The 22161-nt window shown below is 54.0% G+C and overlaps 7 protein-coding genes across 7 annotated transcripts; 4 read left to right on the top strand and 3 right to left on the bottom strand.

Annotated features, from left to right (window-relative positions):
* Window positions 1-636: 636 nt before the first annotated feature.
* On the bottom strand, window positions 637-2121 carry J4E88_009976 (uncharacterized protein; the record flags this gene model as incomplete). The annotated part of the gene is made up of 1 exon (XM_049403574.1): window positions 637-2121. One exon carries the CDS (start codon window positions 2119-2121, stop codon window positions 637-639), a length of 1485 nt encoding a protein of 494 aa, XP_049250736.1.
* Window positions 2122-4376: 2255 nt separating this feature from the next.
* On the top strand, window positions 4377-7077 carry J4E88_009975 (uncharacterized protein; the record flags this gene model as incomplete). Its single annotated transcript, XM_049403573.1, has 4 exons — window positions 4377-4815; window positions 4868-5480; window positions 5528-6762; window positions 6812-7077. The coding sequence occupies 4 exons, from the start codon at window positions 4377-4379 to the stop codon at window positions 7075-7077; spliced, it is 2553 nt and encodes an 850-aa protein (XP_049250735.1).
* Window positions 7078-8194: 1117 nt separating this feature from the next.
* Window positions 8195-9807, top strand: J4E88_009974 (uncharacterized protein; the record flags this gene model as incomplete). The annotated part of the gene is made up of 4 exons (XM_049403572.1): window positions 8195-8293; window positions 8344-8469; window positions 8517-8609; window positions 8659-9807. The coding sequence occupies 4 exons, from the start codon at window positions 8195-8197 to the stop codon at window positions 9805-9807; spliced, it is 1467 nt and encodes a 488-aa protein (XP_049250734.1).
* A 1845-nt stretch (window positions 9808-11652) lies between these two features.
* J4E88_009973 (uncharacterized protein) lies at window positions 11653-12770 on the top strand (the record flags this gene model as incomplete). The annotated part of the gene is made up of 4 exons (XM_049403571.1): window positions 11653-11689; window positions 11739-12253; window positions 12300-12463; window positions 12512-12770. The coding sequence occupies 4 exons, from the start codon at window positions 11653-11655 to the stop codon at window positions 12768-12770; spliced, it is 975 nt and encodes a 324-aa protein (XP_049250733.1).
* A 665-nt stretch (window positions 12771-13435) lies between these two features.
* J4E88_009972 (uncharacterized protein) lies at window positions 13436-14806 on the top strand (the record flags this gene model as incomplete). The annotated part of the gene is made up of 2 exons (XM_049403570.1): window positions 13436-13765; window positions 13829-14806. The coding sequence occupies 2 exons, from the start codon at window positions 13436-13438 to the stop codon at window positions 14804-14806; spliced, it is 1308 nt and encodes a 435-aa protein (XP_049250732.1).
* A 1058-nt stretch (window positions 14807-15864) lies between these two features.
* On the bottom strand, window positions 15865-17722 carry J4E88_009971 (uncharacterized protein; the record flags this gene model as incomplete). Its single annotated transcript, XM_049403569.1, has 3 exons — window positions 15865-17404; window positions 17466-17609; window positions 17664-17722. The coding sequence occupies 3 exons, from the start codon at window positions 17720-17722 to the stop codon at window positions 15865-15867; spliced, it is 1743 nt and encodes a 580-aa protein (XP_049250731.1).
* Window positions 17723-20000: 2278 nt separating this feature from the next.
* On the bottom strand, window positions 20001-22129 carry J4E88_009970 (uncharacterized protein; the record flags this gene model as incomplete). Its single annotated transcript, XM_049403568.1, has 5 exons — window positions 20001-20165; window positions 20224-20415; window positions 20466-21844; window positions 21898-22025; window positions 22125-22129. The coding sequence occupies 5 exons, from the start codon at window positions 22127-22129 to the stop codon at window positions 20001-20003; spliced, it is 1869 nt and encodes a 622-aa protein (XP_049250730.1).
* Between the last annotated feature and the right edge of the window lie 32 nt (window positions 22130-22161).

The raw sequence follows: 22161 nt of genomic DNA, 5'->3' as shown, positions 1-22161 counted from the left end.
ACCACTTACTCGGCGATACTGAGATAATAACCGCGCGTAGCAGGACCGACATCGTCATAATCGGGAATCTCTGGCGTTCCTGATCGACGCCTTGTCGTTCGTTAGCTGTTAGGATCTATTGGACCGGAATGGTGGCTTACTGTAGTGCCATCTTGCGCAACGTAGTATAGCTCATACTTCTTGCTATTTCCAGAACAGGAGATGTCTGCAGATATGGATCTGATGAACAAATATATCGAGAGAGTGCGAGCTTAAGTAGTAAGAATGGAGCAGCCAAGTTCGTTCGCATAGTCGAGTTGGGGTTCCGATATTACCATTCACGGCGTCACCTTGTACCCTTGATCTGATCTCATCACCTCCATCCCATGGTATTACGACGGCTCGCCACTTACAACTTCCGCATCTTATGCGACTCAGATCTTGGAAGACGCTATCGGGTGAGGATTGTCGCAACTCTAAGGGCCACGGCCAGGCCTGCCGGGCCCGGAATTTGATCATAATTGCCTGGCAATGTGAAAGATAGTAATATGCGACTCAGTTCCTTTAGCGCAGATGCATTCGAACATGACTTCAATGTATTGGAAGTTACGAGTCTTACAAATCAAGCTGCGTACCTAGATGGCCGCCACTAGTCCATCAATACTCCATCGCATCCTCAAACAAACCCCGCAACTGCTCTCTCTCAGCATCAATATTTTGCATCTCCAAACTAGGTGCCAACATCAACACTCTCGCTTGCGGAATGGTACCCTCAACCAGCTGATCCAAATGCTCCTTCCCGAACCCAAGTGCCTTCAACCCACGTGGCTGGTCACCAAGCTTGACCAAGAACTCCGCGAGCGCCTCGCTTAGTACTTCGCCCGCGCTCTCTGCCTTGACGTTCGAGATATCGACACCGAACGCTTCGGCAGCTGCCAAATGTCTCTCTGGGTTCGACGCACCAGTGAACTTGAAGACTGCAGGCGCGGTCACTGCGACACTGACACCGTGTGGGATGATGGTGTGGTCGACGTCGTAGCCTGAGTGCTTGTATCCAGGGTTTTGGCCTGAGATGGGGTACGACATGCCGTGGCAGAGATGCACACCTGCGTTGCCGAAACCTACACCAGCGAGGGTTGCGGCAAGCAGCATCTGCGACTGAGCTTCGTGGTCATCGGGGTCCTTCACTGCGCGAGGCAGGTACTTGACTGTGTCTTTCAGGGCCTTGAGAGAGAAGATGTCGGAGATTGGGTTTGCGCCCTGGTAGGCTGGACGGTTGAGGGGGTTGGTCGGTCGTGGTGTGCGCTCGTAGTATGGGATTGCGGTCCACGATTCTAGAGAGTGGCACAGTACGTCGAGACCTGAAGATGCGTGGACAGCAGAGGGCATAGTGCGTGTGTTCAGAGGGTCCACTATGCCCAAAGTGGGTTTCAGGTTGCGATGCGCAATACCAGTCTTTGCTCTCTTGGAGACGAGGTCGAAGATAGCAGTACCAGTCGTTTCAGAGCCAGTTCCCGCAGTCGTTGGTACAGCGATGAGCGGGAAGAGCTTTGACGGAATAGGCATTCCTTTGCCCAATGGCGCGTTGACGAAGTCTAGGAACTCTGCGTCGGGGAAGGTTGTGTACAAATTCATCAGCTTGGCTGTGTCAATGACACTACCACCGCCAACGGCTAGGTACGCGTCTGGTTTCCATGGCTTCGCGAAGTTGATGGCCTCCATTATGCTGTGGTCCTTTGGCTCTACTCTGACCTTGTCAAAGATCTCGTATGTCACACCTTCTCTCTCCAGACCTTCAATGACCTGCTTCATCGCGTCTAGTTTCCTCACGTTGGGGTCTGTGACGACCATGACGCGCTTACTGCCCATGTTCTTGAAGTCCATGCCAACTTCCTTTGTACATCCAGGCCCGAATCTTATGCTCGATGCCGCCATCTCAAACGCATATTCCTTTTGTTGGGAGTGATCGAGGGGTGTTGCGAGATGTCGTCGTGCTTGCTGAACGGTAGACGGCGACTGGTGGTAGTTGGGGTTCGAATGGCAAGGACATGATGGAGGATGTGTGTATTGTACAGTTCGAAGAAGGTTGAGGGCGCGAGCTGCACGCGATGGCGCAATGCGGATTGCTGTTGATATCACCATCGTGAGCAACGGTTGTTGTCGTGCAGGTGGTGTTCGGTCGTGTGGAGAAATGCGGGGAGGCGCGTGCTGAGTCCTATAGGTAGTACGTTGGTGGTGTTAGCAACACAGATATGTTTTCTGGTCTTGTATATGCTTTGGAGGGCCAATTCCTATATGTAAAGCCCAATTTGGCACCGAGCAATGTGTGGGAATGAAGCTGTTCTCCAACATCATACCTCACGCATCGCAACTCGACCTCGGATGACAGCTGAATTTAGCCGCATTCGGTATACCGAGATGTGGGGTAAGCAATTGCCGCCTCCAAATCACATCGGAGATACGTCCTGTTCCCCAGTTTTTGCTTTAGAGAGCCTCCAACGCGTCTGCGGCGCTGATGCCGAGCGTTTGTGACGCAAACGAGCGGATATTCAAGGGTCGCATTGTTGGCCGGTCGACGTTGAACCTAGTTTCGACGTGCTAGCGTCCCTCCCTTCAATCCAGCCACCGCGACCAACGACTACCACCAACATCGTGACGTTATGCCACCACGACCATCGTATGATGAGTGACGGACAGCCTCGCATCGATTCCCGCCAGAACACTGCTAGCAACGCCGAAGGATGAACCCTTACACATCTGTCAGCCTGGCGTGCCGTATAAAGCAGCAAATGAACATCGTGACACGCTCTTGTGTTAGCGCGCGCGTTCGAATCGTCGACTTTGCACTGGCCTGAATGTATTTTCATGTTTCAGATTTCGAAGATCAGTTGTCCATTGGCTCGCTGGGCTTTGCAACTCGCCTTCCTCATGTGTTGGTACCAATCGATTGCATGTGTCTTCAAGCAACATGAACCAACGATGCAGGCGGTCAGTGTTGCTATGCCGGCTTTTCAGTTGGTCTGCGGCAGGATCCGCATATTGTGGATCAGCTGCCAACAAGAGCCTCCTTCGTATGCGTCCCTGAAGGAGGCGTGGAGGCTACGTGTTGTTAACAACATACTACCTACGGCTTTGGATGCATTTCAGGCCTCTGGCGTGTCCGAATTGGCCTGATTTCCCGGGCCGCTCGGCACGTCACACTACCCTTCACAGTGCATACGCGCTCGACTAGTCGCCAGATGGCGTCTCGCGCCCCACCAATCCGAACGCACACATACGATTGAAGCATAAACTTGGTTCCCGTGCTGTATTATCTGCAACCGAGGTGTCTGCGGTGGGCGCAAATGTAGAGCCCTCAGAACGTGGGCATGCAATCGCAACTCTGTAAGCAGCATCTGGGGATACGGTAACTCTATGGTCTCAGGCGATTTCGCATAAATCCTCGCTGAGCCATCTCTTTTAGGGCCAAATTTACCTAGGTAGTCGAATGCGGTATCACGCACAAAGATCCAGGATGTCACGGTCTTGCTGACCCTCTTCCACCGATAAGGCGGGTCTTAGCGCCTGGGCAGCGCGTGTCTTTGCACCCGTATGGACTCGGTTCGCGACTAGAGTTGTTCAAGACACATGCGCTGTGTATCACGGGTTGTTCATTACCCGGTGCGCAGATTCGGGAGCTGTAAGTCTTCAGGATTCTATCAGCCTTACTCAACGTTGTGCAGATGGAGACCGAAGAGCGCCTGAGATACCTGCCATCCTCAGTACAGTCGCCCCAACCCCATGTTGGCAACCTCGACCATTCACGACTTGCAAGAACGAGCCCAACTATCACAGGGGTCAAGGCGGCACACGGCGACTTTCTATTGGATCAGAAACGCCCTCGATAGAACATGCCCCCGCTAGGTGTGGCCCATTCCTAGGTCCCTCGTGGCTATTGGTACGTTGCCGCGCTTGAAACTTCGTTCCCCAGCTTCTGCCCCTCGGAACGGGTGTGAAGCCTGTGCGCTACAACAAGGGAACCGTATGCCATTCCCACTATTCTCGTTTATGTCGTTCGCGAATCATGATGGCGTTTTGCGCCGATTGAAATGACGCGGGTGAAAGCCTCTTGGGGCTGACTTCAATGTGACCGTGCCGCATTAGACGAGACGACAAGGTAGATATGGGCGCAGTCCCCAGCGGGGCATTACCGACCATAGGGACAACTCATGCCCACGGTCTGATCACGGGAGAATATTATGATCCTGCCTGTCCCCCTGCTTTTGCGCTTGTAGAGCCTTTCGTCTTCCTTTGTTGTCGTTCATCCTTTCGTTGCTCCCACGGCCTCATCTCTTACAGGCGCCAAATCCAGTCCCCGCGACACGTGCGCTGCCCCTCACGACGCCTCTTCACCAGCCATGAGCTTGCAGCTGCGCGTTGGCAGCTCGCAAGAACGACGACCTGCGTACCGAGGCAAGACACGGCAACTGCTTCGTCTGAGCGACGTTCCAGATTCGCCTTCATCCTCTGCTGCGTTTTGCGAAGCTATCGACTCTGATGGACGTGCGTGTTGGGCCCCGCTCCCGTCGACCGCGGGCGACCCATGGTGCTACAAACATCATGATGAATGGGAATCGATGACAATGCGATGGGCCAAGATCCACAAAGAAGCGGAAAAGTTGATGGTCACCGGCCTGGATGCCGCAAAACAAAAGATCATGAAGTTGCGCCAGTCGGTCGACCTCAGGCGACTACTCCAGGATCGATTTTATCCCCGCGGCGGAGACATCCAAGACTACATAAGATGGATTCACAAGATGGAGAGCGATGTCAGGGCCCTCGCTGATGCGCTACTAAGTAAGTAGCGTTTACTGTACATGTGCGGAATCAAGCTAATTGGTGGCTGCAGTGTCAAACCTGAATCGCGGCCCGACTCCAGAGACACCAGGAATCCATACCACTTCTCCACACCCAGACAAGTTCAAGAATGGCAGCGAGAAGATCATGATTCTCCGCTCACCATTAGACCCTCGGATACCCATCAACTCTCTCGACGGTCTGCCTGATGATGGCACCATTCTGGTACTAAAGCACTTCTACCTGGATCTTTGCGCCGATAGCATTCGCCGACTATACGCCATCGTTCCTGATCTTGACGATACAATTAATCGTCCCGTTTCGCCAGGTACAAAGGAGCAGACTGGCCCAGATACGGGTACAGACATCATTCGCGCATGGTTTCGTATCATGGTTCTGAACGATAGTGAAGCTGCAATCTTAGAGCACGCTACAAGGTCCAAAAGCATCAACGATTTTCTCATGGGCTGTCAAGCCAGTCAACTAGAGATGTACTGTGACTTCTTCGAGAAAGCCTGGCGTCCTCATGCTGTCCAGTATCTTCGTGTTGCCATATGCGCTCAGACACTCGCTGGTGGTGACATCAAGACGATCCAGCTCCTGGGAGGTACAATACCAAGCACTACGGAAGGCCTCAAGATGACCAAGCCTTGCTGGGATATACTGTAAGTTTACATGAACATTCAAAGGACTTTGCTGACTTCCCACCAAGCTACCGCTGGTTCCCGACACTGCTCACCCCATGGACACTCGCCAGCATCTGCTCCAACTTCGAGGACTACACGACTATCTGCAAACTTCTTATGATGAAGTTGTACAACGAACACTGGTACGATCCAAAAAGCATACTGGGCGAATGCTCAACCGGTGTGTACATGGGCTTCATACCAACAAGCAAGGGTGACTTCACATCGAATACTGGTCTGAAGCAAGAAGACGGACTTTGGGTGCAGCGACAATCGCGCAACTATCTGTGTGGACAAATGGCGATTGGCCACCCCCTGACCCAGGCCTTCTTGGATGAGTTGCGAAAGCGAACAGCGTCACTATACCTCGTCGTCTACGAGGGCACACACGCCGACGCTACCGTACACCCAACGGAGCCCGATCTATTCATCAGCCGTCATCGATCAGCTATTACACTAGATGAACTGGACAATGTCGACTTCACGACGACACTCACTTTGGAGGAGATCAAGAACCAGCTACGCATGAGGAAGACATCGATGTACGACCCCATCGTGGTGGACTCCTGGCAATTCATCATCATCGATCGCGAAGTTGGTCTGCCTTTCCGACTGATAGACATCGTGCAGGACGCGTTACTGATGCTGGTCGGCGATCCATCACCAAGACAAATGGCCAAGCGTGTTATACGCGAGATCATCCCCTCATCTGTGCAAGAGATATATCTCGAGGAGATCCAGATCGAATGCACGGCTGAATTGCGCTACCCTCCACCAGGCGAGATACAGCACGAGGGAAACAGGTGGAGATGCTTCGATCCCGACCCCACCATTCTTGCTGCGAAGCAAACGAAGACAACCTTGCAAACCGTTAACAGGGACGACAACCGCTTCATCCGCCGCTTTATCGAGGATATGGAACGCTATGGCATCGTCAGCCTTGCGCCTGAGTTTGAGGCGCCACAAACCTATCCCGTCATTGTTCAGGGCTCGGATGGAGCGCCTGATATCTACTTCCCTTATGAAGATAATGCGACCAGAGCGGAAGGGGAACGCAGTCCATCACTACCCCTGCCGCCAAAGACGTGTCTTACCGAGTTCGCGCAGGCTTACAAGCAGAAACATCCGAACGCGATAATGGCGAAGGGCTCCATACAAACACACTACTGCGCGTGGCCCATGCCCGCAATCAAGAGTCTAGGCAAGAGTGGACTGAACTTTGCGACGTGGGAAGGTCATGTCTACCGCTGGAATGCTATGCGTAAGTTCCTTCCTCCCCCTCCTCTCATATCCGCTAACACATATCCCAGCATTTGATCGCCCCTCTTCCGCAAACGCCTGGCAATACTACATCCAGCACTTTCTCAACTCCAAATACCCTTTCGTCATGTTCTACCTGACCACCTTCGTCATCTGCGCCACAGATCAAGATGACGCAGATCGCAAGACAACAACGATACTAGAAGAGATGGAAGACAGAGGGTGGAGAGTCACTCTGCCGAGGCTGCACGAGTGGACAAGTGATATCGATGAGTTGAAGTTGGAGAAGCTGTATAATGGGATTCACCCCGCGTAGATGCAGGCAAAGACACACGGTGATAACTTTCCTTTTTGGGGTAATTTCACAGATTTAGGTTGGGTCAGGTGGTGCGCAGCTTCAAAGATGGTGGGTTTATGGATGATGAAACGATATGCGGGCATTGGGAAATGGGCGTGTTTACTTGGGATTCGGTCTTTAGCGTTTAGCGATGTTGCATACCCCTTTCGATAGCATTGCATGTCTGGCGAGTACAGGCTTTAGTAAGGTGTAGTTATGTATTGAACGAACACAGTTCCATCATGTGAGTTGTCCGCAGTATGACGAGTCCAAAGGGCGCTTTCTTTCCTCCTACCCGCTCTGGTCAGACACTGGCAATAGACATGCAGTCATAAAAGTTGACGGCATGACAAATAAGCACCCCTCGTATAGCCAAACCAGACCCCGAGTTCCAGTTTAACTACCTATCTACAGGGGTACCACAACCTTGGAAATTTCCTGCCTGAACTTGATCCCAAGCTAGCGCAATGTTGTGCTCGTTGAAAGTCCTCGGAGGCTCTGCCGCTCCTCGGTGCTAATGTGGGGGTACTATGGCGTTGGGCGGAGACCCTGACAACCCTCTTACACTCGGGCGCAATGGCATGAAGCCACGATACGTCAACGACCTTGAATGTAACCATGTGGTCAGGGTGTGTCCCGCGATCACCCCTAGGATCGTGGCGCAGCAGCGCTCCAAACCCATTTCCTGGCGTAGATCCCGCGTGGATCTAGACTAAAGCTGCGAGCGTTGACGTCACAGGGCCAGCCAAACCCTCATGGCACCCTGCTTCTCCGGCATGTGTGAGTGTCGATCTAGATGCGCCCACGGCAGCTTGAATCAAACTTAAACCCCTCCCTGGACCCTGATTTTTACCCTGGAATAAATAATCCTAACTACTACTACTACTGAACCAGATATCTTTATTATAAAAGTTCCCCTCGTGCAGCATACGACACGGGCTCATTTCCGGAAGAACGCGAACCCCGCCTTCACCAAACCAAATCTCGCTAGCCGCGTCTTCGAGCTTCACAGCAACAACAACGTTACCACCTACTCGTGCGAAGACACGTTCCACGACTGCACCTTGTTTCTTCAGTATCACGACACACCTGCGATATGTCTGCGCCTACCTCTGCGACGAGTGAGATGCCCACGCGCAGCCTCACCAACCGATCTGCCGACGACGATGCCATCCCAGGCGAGGACACTTCAGAGGTGAGTAGTCTGGAGACCAATGAGAGGGAAAGCTCCTAACATGTCCCCAGGTCACGAAGCTCTTTGCGGAGCGATTGCAAGCTTGGAAGCACGCCGTCGCCTACCTCGAGGATTATGTCACAGCCACGGAGAAGACGAACCACGCGCACGGCAAGGAGTATGAGCGCGTATTGAAGGTCGGTCGACTCAATGCGATAGCGATACAGCTACTGACGTTGAACAGACGGTCAAGGATCCCCTGAAGGAGGGCCACCACTTCGATCAGTCGCTCGGTGGTATTGCGGGCATGTTCGAGAACATCAGATCGAACACCCAGGTACGATATCCTCTACATCATATACCATTTCTCTTTCTAACCATGACAGGGCATCTCCAACCAACACTACGAGACGGCAAAGCAGCTCAAGGGCGCCGTCCTCCCCATCTTCGACCGCCTGCACACCGAGATCAAGAACAAGAGCAAGGAGCTCACCAAGGGCGCTGGCAAGGGCAGTAAGGCTGTCGACAAGGCTCGCCTGCACACCCAGAAGCAGATTGAGCTTCTCGGCCAGCACACTGCAGTCTTCGACTCGCACAGCGGCAACATGAAGGCGACCGACGACCCCTACATCCTCCAGCGCGGCGTCAACCACCGCCTGCACAAGCAAGTCCAGGAGGAGAACAACAACCGCCAGGACTTGATCAGCGTGCAGAACTCATTCGCCCAGTTCGAAGCCCACATCATCCAAACCATTCAGTCTGGCATGGGCCAGTTCCTGCAAGTCGTCAACACCCAAGCCGAGCACACCAAAGCCGCATACGGCGACATGGTCGGCACATCGCAGCGCATCCCCCAAGACTTCGAATGGAACGGCTTCATCCAGCGCAACAACACCGTGCTGATCGACCCCGCGGCTCCCGCCCGCACCCTCTCCGACATCAGCTTCCCCAACCAGAACCACCGCGCAACCCAGCCCCTCATCTCCGGTTCGCTCGAAAAGAAGGGCAAGATCATGCGCTCCTACGACACAAACTACTACGTCGTAACCCCTTCCAAGTTCCTCCACGAGTTCAAGACAGACGACGACTTTGCTAAGGACCCAGTCCCCGAACTGTCGCTCTATATCCCTGATTGTATGATCGGTGCGGTGAATGGACAGAAATTCAATGTAAAGGGCAAGGATGTGTCAAAGGGGAAGATCGGTGGTGCGTTCTCCATGACACACGAATTTGCGTTCAAAGCACACACGCCACAGGCTGCGGAGCAGTGGTGGCAGGTCATCAGCGGCGCAGCCGGCAAAGTCACAAACGATGTACCCACCAGCCCTGTTTCTGGCGACACTAGCCCGCAGAATATGTATCCGGAAGAGAAGGCACAGCCTGCTCCTATCCAAACCACGGGTCTGGAGGGTGCTGGTACGAACTCGACTGACCATGCTGTGAGCGGTGGTACTAGTGCGCCTGCGAGTGTGGTGCCTGGTAGTGCGACGACGGCACCGGGGAGTGCGGTTCCTGGCGAGCCGGGAAAATACTAGTGGAAAAGTCTCATGATCGCTACGTGTACGTCTGATGAGGATGTGGATGTTGAGTCGAAGGTTACGCTGTGGTAGGTGGGTGTTGATGGTGATGGAGAGGCGGTGAAGTGGGCAGGCGATGGTTGTTGGATGTGGATGTGGATATATATACATACCCCCTTTTGCTTTGAATAGTACTAATACATGATAATGCTTTTGTAATCTCCATCTGTTCTGTTGTGATGTAATGTGGAGTGGTGTAGAGTGATCAATCGAACATCTGCCGTACGTTCAAATTCACCCGTTTATTCGCCATCCACCCCCTCCACGCTTCATACTCCCCGCCTCCTTCTTCATCGTCTTCTTCCCCTTCTGCTGATGCTGACGCAGGCCAGTCTCGAAGATACTCAGGACACGTCCCCGCCACTATCGCTGGGACCCCATGCCACGCAAACCTAGACTCCCCACTCATATACACTGCACTGCCTGATCTCAGTCGCAGCGTGACGATCTTCTCCTCGCTCACCCCTTCTGATGTCTGTACAGTACTGCCCAACACGAAAATCGCATCACACCCCAAACTCACACTAACAAGCCCCGTACTACTAGTCTCAGCGACATCGCGATGTACACTCAGTGTATCGCCTGGGCTGTACAGGTTCACGATCGCGGCCTCTGCTTTCGTCTGGGGGAAGAGGGCTTCCAGTAACGACTTTATTTGCGGAGGAAAGGGTGGAGGCGGTGTATCTGGATATTTTTTCGCTGTCCAGTCGTATTGGCCGCCGAGGGTTGTCCAGCGCAGTTTTTTGGTCAGGAGTTGGGAGATGGAAAGTGGTTTGTGGATGGAGGGGGAGAGGGGTACGGCGATGGGAGTGGGGGAGGAGGAAGGGAGGGAGAAGAATGAGGAGGAGGCTGGTGGGTAGGAGAGGGTGTAGTGGGTGTGTATGTTTGTTAGGTGAGAAGGGGAGGAGAGGGAGGTGTGGAGGAGGGTTGATAAGAGGTGCAATTGGGTGGGGAGGGGGAAGAGGGAGGGGGTTATGTGGAGGCCTGGGGGAGGTGTTAGGAAAGGACTAGAGACATGAAGCATGAGATGACGAAAAAAAAAAATGCAACTTCAGAATATCAAGGCAGGAATAGTTCGTTTCGATCAAAACACGGGACGTTCCTACCTGGCATATCCTCGTGTTCATACACTGGTATCGATCTTGGCAGATCTGTGGCTTGTGGCAGTTTTCCCCCGTCTTCACCGGCGAAAGAACGGAAAATGGCGGTCAGGTCTTCTGCGGTGTATTCTTTTACTACGCGCACTTTGGGGTTTGATGACGCGGAGGCGTCGCTCGAGAGATCGATGATGTCGCCATCTAGGTCTATGTCTTTTGCTTTCATTTTCTGGTACTTTTTGTAGACGTTGCGTATGCTGTCTGGAGGGCGTTCATGGGGGTCTAGGTGGTGCATTTTGCGGGGGGTCTCGATAGCAGGAATTCGTGGGAAAGTGAGGATGTATGTGTAGATGTATGAAGCAGCACGTATAGTGATGATGGGAACCTTGGAATGGAGAAACGTGGGAGAGTATTGTTGACTAAGCTCGCGTTTGTGGCTGACGGGTGCGCGTTGCCCGATGCGTCAAGGGTGTTTACATCTCGAATTTCCTAACACCAGACACCCTCGTCCCCTGCTCCCCGCTGCACCTTCCTCTCTGCCCGCACGTACTAACCACAGGTACACACGAGAGGCATTCAACACCCCCTCGCCTCACCTCGAACCGGGAATAATACAGACTCGCGGCGAAACAGCATCTCCCGCGATCCACCTAAACACGCTTGACCGCTTGTCGTCTGAAGCAATCGCAGTCCCCAGCCCGCCACCATGGAGAACTACCAGAAGTTGGAGAAGGTTGGAGAGGGTACGCTATTCCTTAACGGCTTCCCACTCGCCTATTAACCTAATCCCAGGAACCTACGGAGTCGTCTACAAAGCGCGCGACCTCACCACCAAAGACCAGCGCATCGTCGCCCTCAAGAAGATCCGCCTCGAAGCCGAAGATGAAGGCGTCCCGTCGACGGCCATCCGCGAGATCTCACTCCTCAAAGAGATGAACGACCCCAACATTGTGCGCCTCCTCAACATCGTACACGCCGACGGCCACAAGCTCTACCTCGTCTTCGAGTTCCTGGATCTGGATCTGAAGAAGTACATGGAGGCGCTGCCGGTTAGCCAGGGTGGACGGGGCAAGGCGCTGCCGGAGGGATCTGGGCTGGCGGGACAGAGCCTGAGTATGGATGACAAGATGGTTAAGAAGTTTATGATGCAGCTGTGTCAGGGTGTGCGGTATTGCCATGCTCATCGCGTGCTGCATCGTGATCTGAAGCCGCAGAACTTGCTCATCGACAAGGACTGTAATCTCAAGTTGGCGGATTTCGGTCTGGCGCGTGCGTTTGGTGTTCCGCTGCGAACATACACCCACGAGGTATGGATACTGCACATGTGGTTTGGGGTTGTCTGACATATCATAGGTCGTCACGCTATGGTACCGCGCTCCGGAGATTCTTCTTGGTGGTCGCCAATACTCAACTGGTGTCGACATGTGGTCTGTTGGCTGCATCTTCGCCGAGATGTGCACGCGCAAGCCTCTGTTCCCCGGTGATTCGGAGATTGACGAAATCTTCAAGATCTTCCGGTATGCACTCTCACCTCTACGGTATCATGATATACTAATCATGTCTAGTATCCTCGGCACACCCAACGAGCAAGACTGGCCCGGCGTCACCTCCTTCCCCGACTTCAAGCCCTCGTTCCCCAAGTGGGGCCGGACAGACGTCGCAAACATAGTCACCAACCTCGATGAAGTCGGTCTGGACCTCCTCGATGCGCTGCTTGTGTACGACCCCGCCGGCCGCATCTCAGCAAAGCAGACGGTCATCCACCCATACTTTGGCGGAATGAACGGTGACACACGACACGAATACAGCAACGGCTACCACTAGCCTGTCCCAGGAGGATGCTACGACTGTTACGCTTTGAGTGGTCTGCAGGATTGGTGAGCAATACGAGACGTTAGTGTCTAGGAGCTTTCCTGCTTTGTTCTGGTTACAAGGATTGGGTCTGTGTCTTTATCGGACAGCAAATGGCGTTCTGGTCAGGGTATGCTACTGAGTAAATGCATGCAATACAACATATAACTACACCGACATCACGTGTTGAATGTGAGCCTTGGCTTCAGTGTACTATTACTACTGCTCCGTCTATTCCAGCACGTGCTGACCTCAATACTTGATTATGCAGGCTATCTTGTTTCCACGAAGTGGAACTGTGGTTGATGGTGCTTCAGTGTACCGCAACCATGGATCTCAGTAAAATCACATCGTGACAACCAAAGTACACCACAGCCATGTCCTGATGATGCCAGGAGGGATGAAATATAAAACTTCGCACTTGTGCGTCGTTCCTAAATACTACATCCAACTACACCGACATCATGAATTTCCTGAGCTGGCTCGCGATGCTGCCCCTAGCGGCGATGATGCCCCTGGCACCGATGAATGACGTAGCGCGCGTGCCCCACCTCAGCCCTACGGACCTGCAGGAACGCGTCCACGTACCAGGTCTCCACGGGAGGTCTGCTCACCACGCTTCCTCCACTGACTCAGCAATGACTCCCAATGCGAAACTCCTTCCGCCATCCACCGGCCCCCGTCTCATCGTCTACCACCAGACTTTCCACGACTCAAACGGCACTTACCACTCGTTGCTTCCGCTGCTCACGAATAACACGGGCATCACGCATGTGATTGTTGCGGCTATCCACCTTAATGATGGTCCGGGCAACATTACGCTGAATGATCACAAGCCGGATGATAAGAGGTTTGATCAGTTATGGGGCGAGGTGAATTGGTTGCAGGGCAGTGGGGTCAAGGTGTTGGGTATGCTGGGTGGAGCAGCGAAGGGGAGTTACGAGAAGTTGAGCGGAGACGAAGAGAGTGTATGTCACCACCCCGTTCTATCCCATCATCCCTACGACCATAAAGCTAATGAATCCCCCCAGTTCGAAGCATACTACACCCCCCTCGCCGCCCTAATAACCGCCCGCTCCCTCTCCGGCCTCGACCTCGACATCGAAGAAGCCATCCCCCTCTCCACCACCACCCGCCTCATCTCGCGTCTACGCAGCGACTTCGGCCCCGAATTCCTCATCACCCTCGCGCCCGTAGCCACAGCTCTAATCCCCGACCCCAAAATCCCCGCACACCTCCGCCCGCCCCGACCCATGCTCGCCAGCGGCCCCACCCCCAACCCCTTACACCCCACGCTCCGCCATCTCTCTGGCTTCAGCTACCCCGAGCTCGAATGCAGCGTCTACGGCAAAGAAATAGCCTGGTACAACACGCAATTCTACTGTGGCTGGGGCGACGCGTTTACAACGGAATGGTACGACACCATCATCGCCGCGGGCTGGAAACCAGAAAAGATTGTCATGGGCGTGGTGACGAATGAGGCGAATGGTGGGGGGTATGTGGATGTGGGACGGCTGGCGGTCGTTGCACAGCAGTTACGGCAGAGTTATTATAAGGTGGGGAAGGGGTTTGGGGGGATGATGGGCTGGGAGTATTTTAATGCGGGGGATTGTGATGATGATATCGAATATGTCTCCTCGCTCGAACTTGGCAACGAGACTGTGCAGGCGGGGTGGGTTAAAGCGCTGGGACTTTCTCTACGAACGGATGTGGATCTGGATAAAACGCCTATTTATGATTTTGGTGGAGCGGCGTTGGGTGGGGTGGGTGGTGGTAGTGGTGGTAGAAGTGGAAGTGGAATTGGTAGTGGACTTCAGAACATCACGGCTGATCAGATTCGCAATATGGTCAGCAACCTGCCTGCTGCGCGCGCAGCTTGGCCAGATGAGGAAGTGCAGAAGTTGGTGGTACTGGGGTTTAGCAGGCAGGAGGCGTTGGCGGCGTTGAATGCGACGGAGGGGGATACGGAGATGGCGGCGGGGTTTTTGTTTGAGCATTATCCTTCGTAGGGTGGTGGTGGGAATGGAGATGGAAAGAGGGGTGGGCGTAGATATGGAGATGGAGATGGAAAGAGGGGTGGGCGTAGATATGGAGATGGAGATGGAGATGGGAGGGGGATGTAGAAGGAGGGAGTATATATGGAGATATTGTAATAAGTAATGATGTTGGATACGCCATACTGGACATTGAATACTCGGAGATGACTTTTGGTGAGGGAGTTGTACCGCACTGCTTAGTCTGCACAAGCATGTACTTTGAGTCAGTATATGCCAAGTATGCCCAAGAAACAAATCACACATTGAGACTTGCATACTCCTCACTTCTCAGAAACTCGTGGTTCAACTTCGGAAGTATACGTGCAGCCAACACAGCGGATACACTACCAAACCCATACTAGCCCCACCCACAATCCACAATCTACATCTCGGTCATCTGCCCGAGCATCCCGGTGTTTACCCGACACCTGGGCAGCCCACGATCCGATGATAGCTTGGCGTGTGTGAGAGGTGGGAAAATTTAGTTGAAGGTTACGTGTGACTGTTGTGTTATCTATGCCATTCCCACGTTTACCCAGGGAGGGTGCGTACTGAGTCAGTCGTGGGGGAAGTGTGGAAGTAACAAGTGCCATGGTAGGGACAACTCGCGAGTCATGCACGCGATGCCAAGGTGATTTGCTACGTCATGTTGATGTTGGAGATGGCGGTGGATGGTGGATGGTAGATGGAAGATGCAGATGCAGCATTTAAAATGGCGAAGGATAGAGTGTAATGATATGTAATTACTACCTGTAGTAAAAAATGATGCGCGTGGGGTATCCTACTCTAACCCAACCCAGCCCAACCCATCGAGAGTGGTGAAGCCCTATAACAAGACTAAAAGTGAAAATCTAAGTCTATATCTATACAAACATTGAAGAGAAGGAAATATACGTCTCTGCGTCTAATGTGCGCTCGTGAACGTAACCATAACTGTGACGAGAGCGGGAAACGAAATAATGTGAAAACCCAGCGTAGCAAACCAACAACCAAGACTCTAATCCAACCATCCACCGCAGAAAACACACCCCCTACCTCCCCTCACTACTCGGACTCGCCGTCCGTGGACTCTGCCTCCGACTATTCATCTGCGTATTCCGATACGTCTCCTCATTCAACGTATCCAAACTCCTTGTAGGACTAGGAGTAGTCCCCCTACTACCGCGGCTCCTGCTCGGCGAACTGGGTCTACTCATCGCAATCTCATAGCTCGGCAAATCCATGTCCATGCCGCCAGGAGTCCGCGAACCAGCGGGCGTGCGCACAGCGGTGTTGTAGCTGGGTGTGCGGGCCAGGGCGTCCATGTCGTAGTTTGAGGGCGGGAGGTCGAAGTAGGCTTGTTCTGTGGTGTTGTTGTTGGAGGCGTGGGCGGGCGTACTTTCGCCGGAGGAGTGTTGGCGGGTGGGTTGGAAGCGGGTGGGGCGGTCGGAGTGGTGCATGCTGAGGTTTGCGAGGCGGTGTTGGAGGGCAGCTGCGGAAGCGCCGCCGCCGGGTTGGTGGACGGCTGCGTCGAGCGACGTGAGGTCTTCGGCGGAGCCGCGCCGCGATTGCGCGTAGAAGGGCGTGTTGGCCCCGCTGTTCATCATGCTTTGAAGCCCACCGGGCGTCATGAAGCCTGAGGGGTCGATGTCGTTGTAGAGAGAGTCGAGTTGGTGGAGCCCGTATGTGGGCGGCGCGTTTTGGTTGACTTCGTCTTGGATGGCTTGGGCGTTTAGGATGTTTTGGTCTACGACTACGCTTTGGTCTTCGTTGGGGGGCAGGTTCGGCGAGATGAAGAGGTGGACGTGGTTTTTTACTAGCAGTTGGCTCGTGTGGCCTTCGGGGTTCTTGAGGTTGACGTATAAGCGCAGTTTGTGCGTTAGCCGTATGTTCTCTGTGTCGACGGATTGCCGACAGTTCTTGAGCGACTTGGGTAGATCGAGCGTCATGGAAAAGCGATGCGACTCGTCGAATAGCGCGTCTGTGTCTTCTGTTCCGTCGGGGACCCTGCGTGCAGAGTCCTCGGGCATGTCGCCTTCTGTGACCGCAACCTGCATGTCGTTGTTGTGACTTATCCGGCGGCCAGCGTAGTCGGCGAACAATTGCCGCGATTCTATCAGCTCCATTTTGATTGTCGAAATCTCCACACCCTTGCGTAGCGGAATCAGTACGAAATCGGCCGTTATCGACGTTCCGACAATGTAGTTCTTCTGCGGGACCGTAATCTTATACGCCAGCTTGTTCGCCCAGATATCCTCGTTGATCTGCTCCATAGGCATGGATTCGAGCATGTCGCGCCCGAGCGTGCGAATGACGCGGATGTGCGCCGTAGCACTGAGCTGCTTGCTCATGTACCCTCGATCCACGTGGGCCTTGAGACTATAAACCACCCAGTTGGTCGGGAGCCCCTCGACGCTCTGGTCGAGGTTCGGGGGCATCTTGAACTTGAAATCCCACTCGTGGTATCCGGCGTTGAGCTTGTGCGCTTTGGTCTTGCTGCCGACGTCGACGGGAAAGAGGTGGAGTTCTTCGACGAGGAAGTTGGTCTTTTGCGTAATCGGCTGCGGGCTGACGGTGTTGGTCAAGTGCCATCTGCGCGGACGGTCAATTAGCATGCAATCTTGAGCAAGTGTCGACAGGGGCGTTACCGTACGAGACTTTGCGTGTGCCCGTGAGTGTGATTCGCAAGCTCCTCACTGACATGGACTCTGGGTTGTTCAGAATCAACTTGCCCCTCAGCTCCGTCTCGTGCGACTCAGACGACTCTCCATAGAAAACGACAAAAGGCGACTCCGGCCTGGGAACGAGTTAGATATCGCCATGTTGAGGTTTGGCGGTGGTAGAAGCGTACTTGATCTCCAGGGTGGGCACGGCATGTCTGCCGAAGACCCCGACACCTGGGCGAGGCATGATGTAACGAGGGTCTTTTTTTATGAGTCGAACCAAACACCACCAAAGAGGTGTTTAGAGGGGTTTCGTTTGTAGAATGTAACCAGCGACGATTTATCCTTCTACTTCTAGCAGGCGTAGGTGGTATAATATGCGAACGTGGACGGCGATGCAGTCAGCAAGCTGAAAGATGCTGATCGAAGTGTGAGAGGAAGTAGACACAGAAAGCGCCGCACGTCACAGATATGCAACCAAAGTACAGTAAGGGAGGACTCTACTCAGCTGGCCGCGGCCGCGTGTAGGTACCGCGTTAGATATACCACATTAGCTGGCTGCGCGTGGGATAAAGCGGGCAAGGGCGGCCTGCACCCTGATGAGCTCATGGGCTGCAAGTGGAGACGCGACAAGTCCAGTAGGCCTGCTCGCATCATTGTAGTCGCCTGTCTAGCGCGGCTCCTGGGTTGCGCTCACGTCTTAGAATTTTCTGGCGCAATCATTAGGCGTCGCATTGGCAGGCCGGGGCTGGCAGCAGGGGCCGTCCCAAAGAAGGTCTTCCGATAAGAAGACACCGCGAACGGCGGTCATGACGATAGCAGCGCGCCTCCTGTGCAAGTAGCCTTCAGAGACATGTATTACGCGCGTCCAGAGTAATTCATTGCGATACAATCATGAATACCTCCGTCTTACAGCCTATCCAACAAACCCGCCGACAACACCCACTATTCCTCATCCCTCGCTTGGAGTCACATCGCCCTCCTGCTCTAACTAGGCCTAAGCTCTTCAGGGTTTTGCTTGCGGCTCTCCCGAAGTATCTCCACATGGTACCCAGCAGCCTTCTAGTGCGCTTTTCTACCTCTTACGCATTGCACATGGATACAGTAGTAGCTGCGATTGCGCCACACCTGGCATGATTGCCGCCCATCTTGCAGCATCGGCCAACCTGCAGCTCAAATTCCGAAACGTGCGAATGCACCTCGCCGGTTCCAATGCTCGACGAATACTATCGTCGAGACTGGCATTTTTGACCATGGTCGAACGAGGGTCGCCTGACGTGGAGGGATTGGGTGGATGGTGTGCGTGCATGTGTATTGCGTGTCGTTGCTCGATGCAATGGAGGGGTATGGCTATCTAGGTTTGAGTTGCGGTGTTATTCGTGTGATGTGAACCATCGTTCCTGCCTCCGTCTCACCCTGACTCCATCTCAACTCAACGCATCGCCGATACAGCCACGCCGCCGCCGTCACGACTGCGTTGACCGCCACGCTGAAACCAGCCACCAGCCTCTCCTACACTACACCACTCCACCACTCAACTCTTCCCCTACCTTAATCTCGGTCCGAGCATGCACGGCCACGAAAATCTGCGGCTAGACCTGCATTGCCGCAACTGTGGGTAATGCGAGCAGAGCCTCATCATAGCCATGTACATGTACGTACATTATACAGACCCACATTCAACTCGACAGAAGCGACTACAGTAATTCCCGCATCGCGGCGCCGCGTGTATCCACTACTTAGTACTCCGACATCGTGAGCGCAATCGACATAGTCTAGTGACTTTAGTTTACCGGCCGGAAACCCAGTGGTATCCTCATGGTCGTGATTTTTGCCGTAAAGGTGCATGGTGGAGATAAAGAAACTTGATTTTAGGTGACGCATATGTGTGTGCAGATGGATGGACTGGGTGTTCTAGAACAAAGTAAGCTTCCTTCGCCCGCGCGCATGCAAGGAAGACAAGACGTGCATGTAGGGCTGAACGGGCGTCTGGCATGTGTCAGACTGATGTCGGGATATATCGGAGGGAGGTTGGACCTCCGATAGAACTTCGTGTGGCGCGCCGTTTTCAGTGAACCCATGTTTTTGAAGAATATAGTCTGTAGACTTAGTAGAAGTACACATTATCGTAGAGATCGTCTACTTCCCAGACTGTAGTGGTGCGTACGCAGTAAAGTGCACATAAAAGCTGGCTAGTGTTCAGAGCGCACGAAAACCTCCGACCTCGACCTCGATCCCGGCACGACCACCACCAAAACCCAATCGCGCGATAAACGTCTTATGCAGATCCAAATCCCGCGTCCTATGCATGATTCCCATTTGCACTTGCAGACGTACTGCTGTCGTCATTCCCAGCACCTTCTTTCGGTCGGTCCCAAGTCCGGATATGGCCTGCAATACAAAGCTGTCAGCGATCCACTTCCTTATCTCTCAATTTTGCCCATCGCGAACTCAACAAATGCGTCGGGCGGATCCCTGTGTGCCACTAAGACGGGTGTTCCTGCGCACGGCCACCTGCGCCGCCCTTATCGCAGATCATGGTGCCAACGTGCGCGTAACGGGTGGATATGAGGTGATTTGAACGAAAACTTTGCTTGCTGCTGCTGCGACTCACCGTTCTTGCATGAGGTGAGGATGCAGTCCTCTTCGAAGCCTAGCCAGCACAGTGGGTGCTCGTGGACGGATTTTGCCTATGGGTATTGGCGGTTAGAAATTGAATGTTGAGGTTTCAGCTGAAGCCAAACTCACCAGCACTGGAGGTAGCATGGCCGTGCGTGCCCGAGGCTCCACGGGGTGCACCACTATTTCTTCCTCGTCCGCCATGCTGCCCGATGTGAGGTTGGAGTTCGATCGTAGCCTATTGACCGAACTTCCTCCCGTTTGTGTGCGCTGCATCTTGAGGTTCGACGAGGCGATGCTGCCGCGCTGTCGCACAGACGCCTACATCAACGTTAGCCATCATAACTGTCGCTTTCACCGACTGCACTCACTGCTCGCGGTCTGTGCAGCATGCCGACGCTGAAGTCCCACAGCAACAAACGACAGTCCTCTCCTACGCTGCCAATGCGGTAATTGCGCTCGTCGCATCGCCATGGATCGAACTGCACTGCCGTCACCCACGAATTGTGGCCTTGACAGCGCGCTACCAGCATGCTGTCCTCCAGAGACCATATGGAGACGAGATCGTCTTGCCCTCCTGTGACGACATAACGACCGTCAGGCGACCAGCAGACGCACATCATGCCGCCATAATAGCTCATGTAGTGGTGGAGCAGCTTCTCGCGAAGGAAATCCATGATCCTGAAAGACCCATCCTCGGACACAACCGCAAGATGACGTCGGTCGGGCGAAAATTCAAAGGCATTGACCTTTGACCTGGAGACTTGCCAGTAGGACACGGGATTCGTTCTCTGGTTCTTCGAGTTGACAGACTTCTTGACGGTCAAGAGGTGCTTCAGCTTCTTCTCCTGATCCGTCAGCCCATTCTCGCTAGGAGATGTGACGGCTTCTTCTGGCACAAACACGGCGTCCTCTTTTTCCTTGTCGTACACCACCAGACTGCCATCCATGTGCGCTGCTAGGAACAGATTCTCACTGTTCGGCAGCCACCGTATATCCGACACGGCGGTCTTGTTGATGACACCGTTCTTGTTGATGCGCGCGTACTTTTGCGACATTGGCTCGTACCATATTATGTCGCCTGTCGAAAAGCCCATGATGATGTCGAGGTGGTTTGGACCTTTTGTGATCTGGTTTATATCGTGACATAGCGCGTGCGCTTTGGTGAAGAGGATCTTGGTCAGGTGTTCGTCTTTGGTAGGCGATGTCAAGTCCAGCCACTGGAATGCGCGGTTGATGTTTGCGAAGGCATAGAGGCCATTGGGGTTGTGTTCTTGCAATCGCTTGGTCAGGGCCTCGTGGGGAATGACTCTGGATACGAAGGACGAGTTGCTCTTAACAATGTTGCTCTTCGGTTTCCGCCTCTTGGTAGGATCCTTGGAGTCTTTGCCGTTGATGACTGCCAGCGCCGCGTTGCCTTCGCCGAAGACGGGTGTCTTCAGCCCATCCAGCGGAGACGACACGATGCCATTGGCGCTGTATGAACCACCGTCGCTCGCCTGGCTGTTGCTCTCGTGCGGCGACTCCTGTATGCTCGGAGGCACTTGCGACCGGGTGCTCGTCCGTGTGCCAAATCGGTGGAGTTGCGACTGCGAGGGCTGGCGGGGCGCAAGGGCGACCAGCGAGAGCTTGGTGCCGGCTGTGGGAGGAGAGACTGTCGTCGCAAGCGGGTTCGGGTTGTGGATGGGGGCCTCTGAGGGATGCGGCGGGGGCGTAGCTAGGTGGAGGTCGTCGCGCAGCACATAGGTACCTTTCATAGCGTCAGTGAGGGCAGGGACTGTAGGGTCCAGGCTGGTTAATTACCTTCTCCGACGACCAGCTGGTGCTCGGGGCCGGTGGGATGGGTGAGGGTGTTGTTGGTCTCGATAAGCTGGCCCGGCTGCGCGCCCGGGTAGCCTCCGACAGGATAGCGCGGCGGCGGAGGGAGGACGCTGTACACACATCAGTCGCGCGTCCGATGGGGGTGGAGCACGATAGGGCTGCCATTGGTGGGCGACTGGCGGTCAGCCAGAGATAGGACAGGTACTCACAACATAGCTGCTGCAGTGTAATCAGTTGCGGGCTAAC

This window comes from Alternaria novae-zelandiae (genome assembly GCF_023758075.1).
Source record: "Alternaria novae-zelandiae strain BMP 2774 chromosome Unknown scaffold_27, whole genome shotgun sequence".
Classification (NCBI taxonomy): Eukaryota; Fungi; Ascomycota; class Dothideomycetes; order Pleosporales; family Pleosporaceae; genus Alternaria; species Alternaria novae-zelandiae.
The sequence above is the reverse complement of the archived record's forward strand: the minus strand, read 5'-3'. Positions and strand labels throughout refer to the sequence as shown.